At 42.3% G+C, this 6,642-nt stretch overlaps 1 protein-coding gene across 2 annotated transcripts in view; it reads left to right on the forward strand.

Moving 5' to 3' along the window:
• The window catches only part of PAAF1 (proteasomal ATPase associated factor 1), a 33,003-nt gene extending 31,122 nt beyond the window's left edge, over nucleotides 1-1,881 (forward strand). For both annotated transcript variants that reach the window (XM_090265338.1, XM_090265329.1), the window contains one exon: nucleotides 274-1,881. In XM_090265338.1, the coding sequence (XP_090121464.1) occupies nucleotides 274-351 (78 nt within the window). In that variant the 3' untranslated portion in view covers nucleotides 352-1,881. The remainder of the gene's footprint in view (nucleotides 1-273) is intronic.
• The last annotated feature ends 4,761 nt before the right edge of the window (nucleotides 1,882-6,642 follow it).

A 6,642-nucleotide genomic window follows, 5' to 3' on the forward strand; every position in this document is an offset into this window, starting at 1 on the left:
ATGAGGTTCAAGGATACCCAGGGCCATCTATGGACCATCTCCTCCCCAGGTACTGACTCTCTGCACTAAACCATGCACAACACTATTGTGTTTGCTCTCCACTTAGCTAATGAGTATCTCTGTTCTATAGTCGTAGTGCACTTGACCCTGGCCAGCCATTTAAAAAATACATATGGATATAATTCTTTTCTTATCTTTGGAGTCAGTAAAACTTCTCAGACTCCCTTGTAAGAATTCCAGGCTTACTTTGAGCTGTGAATTTGTGTGTTCCAGGTAGCCACATGGGAGAAGCAGATCTACACATGCTGTCGAGATGGTCTTGTTCGGCGCTATCAGCTCTCTGACCTCTGATTCCTTGGAAAGAGAAGTCCTAGTTAATGAAAATGATTGACCCTGATCAACAGTGAGCAGAAACATCACCAGTCCTCCCCAAGGACCATGGCTCTTTATTGTCTTGGGCGCCCTTTGGTAGTCACAGAAGGTCAACTACATTGGCCATGTGGAACTGTCATTCCATAACAGGACTTACTTTGAACTAAGAAGCTCACATGTGTTCACTGCATTTACTACAATTTTTCTCGTATAAACTCACCCCAACAACACAGGGCAAGGTTATGGATGGCTTAAGTTGGATCTCACACCAGTTGTGTAAATGTTTACAGGACCAGAGGACTAAAGCCTGTTCTCTGAAGGAAATAAAGAATATATTTGGAGGAGTCTGAATTTGAAAAATTTTGTTAAATACTCTTATTCCAGCAAAAGCTCAGTCAAGCCGATAGAACTCCTTTCTCAGGCACTCCCCATTGGCCTGGCCATAGAGAAGGACTGCTTGGCAGTAGTAGTAAATATCCCATAAGTAGCAACCTGGAAAGATTTTTATACAGGTAGGATAACCAACCATCCCAGTTCTCCTTGGACTGGGATTTTCTGCTACATGTGACTTTCAGTTCAGGGAAAATTACGTGGTCTGTTAACCTGTACACTGGTGGTGCAGTTGAGTCATATCATTGTAAAGGCAGGGGCTGTCCAAGTTTGGTCCCTGGAACAGCTGTATCAGTATCACCAGGGAACTAGGAAATAGAAAATTTTGAGTCACACCTCAGACCTAAGTCAGAAATTATTGATATATGGGTAGTGCCCACAATTAATATTTTAACAAGCCTTCCATGATTCGGATGCATGCTCAAGTTAGAGACCTAGGGGAAGAGATGGTAAAGGGCACTTCAGTCATAGATGGAACCCAGGGCTCATGGGATGACCAGGCTGGTCTGTAGGAGATAAGGCTGCAGAGGATGGCAAGGCCTGATTAGTGAAGGGGCTTGCATGCCAGTAAGGAGCTTGAACTTCACTTAGTTGGCAGTGAGGAACCGTGAAAGAGTTTTTAAGCAAGGGTGTAACATGGTTAGTTCTTACTTTCTCTAAACGTAAAAATGGAATTATAATGTATGTATTCCCTGGCTTATTTTCACTTAGTATCTCTGAGTTCTTTTCATTTCAATACATTTACACCTTCCTCATTCTTTTTAACAATTTCCAGAGCATGAATACCATATCATTTACATTTTAGAGATTATTAAAGAGAAAGTTTCTTGGAGCATACAACATTTGAGCTGGGCCATGTAGACTAAGCTCTGGAATTTATTTAAGGAAAGAAGGTAATTCCTGTCTGGGTTAATAGTATGATTTACAGAGTTCTTAAAGGTATATTCTCATGTAATTTTTATTACTGCCTTGTGATATACCAGTAGTGAGACTCAATGAGATGACGTGATTTGCCAAGGGTCATAGAGAGCAGGAACTTGAACGCAGTTTATCCTAACTTTAAATCCCTGTTGTTTATTCCTAAACAAAATTGTGAAAATAAAATACTGTAATTCATTACCTACTCTGTTCCGGTTACTGTATATCTTAAATCCTCACAATCCTGTTTTACAGGTAAGAAAATGGAGGCTCAAGAAATTAAGTACCAGAGCCTTGATTTGGACCTTGCTCAGTCCATCTGCAAGGCCTGTGCTCCCTCCACCTCACCATGTGGTCACGAGACCTCTGGGACTAGAGCTATTTCACTTGAGTGATTTGGGATAGGGTCAGGTGACCCAAAGAGACATATTCCAGAGGTCAGAAACATTGATTTCTAGGTCTGAGGGGTACCTCCAGAAAGTCAGATTAAGAAAACAGGGTGATGTAGGATAAGGCTCAAGTTCATCACATGGCAACTGTCTGTGAGTTTTCAACTGTCTGTGGCACACTCTTTTCCATTTGCTGTCACATTCATGAGCCCCTTTTCATAGGTCTCCAGAGTTGATATCCTGGTTGTAATGAATGCAGTGACCCTTGACAGCTGCTGTGAAATCCCGACCCAAACAGAAGGAGCAGAAGCTAGCTCTCAGGTGCCCCAAAGCCTTGTCTACAGTGAATGGAATAATCCCCAGTTGGCAAGAGACAAAGCTGTTTTTTCTTTTGGGTTGAGGAGAGTGCATTCAGGGTAAGGAAGGGTGACCAACCCCCATCCACAGCACTACAGGCCCAGTGAAGGTCTGTCCTAGACCTTGTCTCTTGGTTTTCAGACGCCCCCTTGTGACTTCTTGTGAGAAGTACCTCTGCTTCTCAAGCTAGCAGTTATTGAGTATTCTGCCAAGCACAGTCCCCACAATAGCCTTGCAAAGTAAAGGTTTCTTTCTCTTGACCAAGTCTCTGTAGGTATATTTTATATTTTTTTGTACTTTTATTTTGAAGTTCGAATTTACAAATAAGTTGCAAGAATAGTACAAAGGATCCCGGTGTTTCCCCACCCAGATCTCCTCCCAGTTGTTAATGTTTTTTTTTTTATCTGCACCCAAGGACATGCTTATTGATTTTAGAGAAAGGGAAAGGGAGGAAGAGACACGGGGAGAGAAACATCGATTGTTTGCCTCTGGTACACACGCTGACCAGGGACCAAACCCACAACCTAGGCATGTGCCTTGACCAAGAATCCAATCCATGACCTTTCAGTTTACCAGATGATGCTCCAACCAACAGAGCCACACCAGCCAGAGTGCCAGTTGTTAATTTCTTTTTTTTTAAATCCTCACCCAAGGACACTTTCATTGCATTTAGAGAGAAAGAAAGAGAGGAGGAGAGAGAAACATCAATGTGATTGAGAAACATCAATTGGTTGCCCCCTGCACATGCCTGGACTGGGGATTCTACCTACCTGGACCAGGGATCAAACCTGAAACCTCATCTTACCCCCCATCCCCACCGTTATGGGATGTCGCTCCAACCAACTGAGCCACACCAGCCAGGGCAGCTGTTAACTTCTTATTGTGTTTGTCATTTTCTCTTTTCCTCTCTCTTTCTCTCTGGCTATCTCTTTCTTCGGCTTATTCATGCCCTGCTGCCCTGCTGCTCTACTCTTTAAGGGTGGTGTCAAAATGACTTCCCACCAAAATGCACAATCCACAAAGGGAAAAACAAGTGACTTTTCAGTGGAGAAACCTACCAAGTACTATGTCAGCAGGTGATCATGGTTAGCAACTCCAGTGATACATCATACAGGTAGTATGCACCTTTGGTCTGAAGTGATGGGAATGGCACTTTACCTCTGTGAAATTCCTTCCAAAACCTAAGTGTAATCATAAGGAAAACATCAAAAAAATCCAAAATAACTGACCAGTACTTCTTAAATTGTCAAAATAATTAAAAACAAGGAAAGTTTGAGAAACATTTGTAGGCAGGAGAGGCCTAAGGAGACATGACAACAACTAAATGTAATGTGGAGTCATAGATCCTGGAACAGCAACAAGAACTTAGGTTAAAAACTAGGAAATCTGGACTTCCAGTCAAGATGGAGGTGTAGGTAGACTTCCTTTGCTTCCTTCCACAACCATAAGAAGGATTACATCTACCTCAAAACAAAAAACAACCAGAACTACCAGAAAACCAAACTGCGCGGAAGTCCAACAAACAAAGATATAAAGAAGCAATATTCATCCAGACAAGTACAAGGGGCGCAGCCGGGGCAGAGAGGACATGGTGTGGCAGCCTTGGCGGTGGTGGCAGCAAGGCAGTGACTGTGGCCGGCCATCGGAAAGAGCAGTCACATATAAAATCTGGGAGGGGCACCTGGGAAGCAATCACAGTCCCAGGCCAGACAGCGTAGCTCACAGTTCCACCACCAGGAAAATAAAACCTCATTGCTTCTGGCTGTGAAAACCAGTAGGTGGAAGAAATTGCCCCTCTCTAATGAGAGTCTGTTTAGAGTCCCCCCAACACACCTAGTCCTAGAATGTCCACAAACCCACCCACTCTGGGAACCATCACCAGGGCAACAACTAGAAGGGCGCCAGTCGCATACAGGAAGAGGTGAAGTGACAAAAAAAGAAGCAAGTGCTGAGCAAGTGGCATTCTTCCCTCTCTGATCCCTCCCCACATACAGTACCACGAGGTGGTAAAACAGGTTGCCCTGTACTGACGAACACCTAAGGCTCTGCTCCTTACAACAACAGGTACAACAGCTCTACCTAAGAGACAGAGGCAAACACAGGAGCCTGTCAAGTTGAGGAGACAGAGAAGTATGGCCCAAAAGAGGGAGAAGTTCAAAGCTCCAGTGGAAGAACTAAGCAACGAGGGGAGAGCCAACCTAACAGATGCAGAATGCAAAACATTGGTGGTAAAGATGCTCACAGACATGACAGACATGATTGAGCATGGCAAACTCATAAGGGAAGAAATGAAGGCTATACTAAGTGAAATGAAGAAAAATCCACACAAAACCAATGGTGAAGGGAAGGAAGCCAGGGTTCAAATAAAAGATTTGGAACAAAAGGAATAAACAGTCAACCAGTACAGAATTAAGAAATAGGAATTTATAAAAATGAGGAGATGCTTAGGAACCTCTGGGACAACTTTAAACATACCAGCATCCAAATCATAGGGGTGCCAGAAGGAGGAGAAGAACAGCAAGAAATGGAAAACTTGTGTGAAAAAAATAATATAGAAAAACTTCCCTAATTTGACAAAAGAAATAGACGTACAAGTCCAGGAAGCACAGAGAGTCCCAAACGAGCTGGACCCAAAGAGGACCACACCAAGACACATCATAATTAAAGTGCCAAAGGTAAAGATAAAGAGAGAATCTTAAAAGCAGCAAGAGAAAAGCAGAGAGTTACCTACAAAGGAGTTCCCATAAGACTGTCAGTGGATTTCTCAAAAGAAACTTTGCAGGCTAGAAGGGGCTGGCAAGAAGTATTCAAAGTGATGAAAAGCAAGCACCTACAACTAAGATTACGCTAACCAGCAAAGCTATCATTTAGAATTGAAGGTCAGATAAATTGCTTCCCAGACAAGGTAAAGTTAAAGGAGTTCATCATCACCAAGCCCTTCTTATATGATATGTTAAAGGGACTTATTTAAGAAAAAGAAGGTCAAAACTGTGAACAGTAAAATGACAATACACTCATAACTATCAACAAATGAATCTAAAAAAATACAAAAAACTGAGCAAACAACCAGAACAGGAACATAACCATAGATGTGGAGATTATATGGAGAGTTGTCAGTGAGGTGGGGGAGGAGGAGAATGTGGGAAAAGGTGCAGGGATCAAGAAGCATAATTGGTAGGTACAAAATAAACAAGGGGTTGTTAAGAATTGTATGGGAACCCTGGCTGGTGTGGCTCAGTGGGTTGAGCGCCGAACTGTGAACCAAAGGGTTGCTGGTTTGATTCCCAGTCAGGGCACATGCCTGTGTTGTGGGCCAGATCCCTGGTTGGGTGTGTGTGTGCGAGAGGCAACCACACATGCATGTTTCTCTCCCTCTCTTTCTCTCTCCCTTCCCCTCTTTAAAATTAATAAATAAATAGATAAAAATCTTTTTAAAAAATTAAAACAGTATAGGAAATGGAGGAGCCAAAGAACTTATATGCATGACCCATGGATATGAACTAAGGGAGGAGGGGACTGCTAGAAGGAAGTGAGGTACCGGGCAGAGTGGGCAAAATGGAAAAAATTGGGACAGCTATAATCGCATAATCAATAAAATATACTAAAAAATAACTAGAAAATCTGAATTAAAATGGACCTCTGTTATAAATGATGTTTTGATATTGGTTATTATTTGTGACAAATGTACCATACTCCTGTAAAATGTTAATAATGGGGCTGAGTGTAGGGTATTTGAGAACTCTACTATCTTCACAACTTATTTGAAAATCCAAAACTTTTCTAAAATAAAAATTTATCTACAAAAAACAGCTAGCTCTTATTCGTGTGGCTCAGTTGGCTGGTCATTGTCCTGCAAAACATAAGGTCGCCAGTTTGATTCCAGGTCTGGGCACATATCTGGGTTGCAGGTTCACTCCCTGGTCGGTGCATATACAAAAGGCAATTGATGGATGTTTCTCTCCCCCTCTTTCTCCCTCCCTGCCCCTCTCAAACAAACAAACAAACCAAAAAGGAAACACAAAACAAAACAGCTAAATGCATTTGTTCTGAAAACTTTTAATTAAAACTAATTGCTACTCCCCTTAATCCCCTGGTTTCTGAGTTGAGTGATCATCATCAGAGTTATAGAATCATCCACAGTTCTCTCAATCCTTTCATTGACTCTTCTTTAAGGCAGAACTGAGAAAGTGGTTTGCTTAGACAGGAAGGACTACAA

The sequence above is a fragment of the Furipterus horrens genome, unplaced genomic scaffold, assembly GCF_987537825.1.
Source record: "Furipterus horrens unplaced genomic scaffold, mFurHor1.1.pri manual_scaffold_2, whole genome shotgun sequence".
In the NCBI taxonomy this organism is placed as follows: Eukaryota; Metazoa; Chordata; class Mammalia; order Chiroptera; family Furipteridae; genus Furipterus; species Furipterus horrens.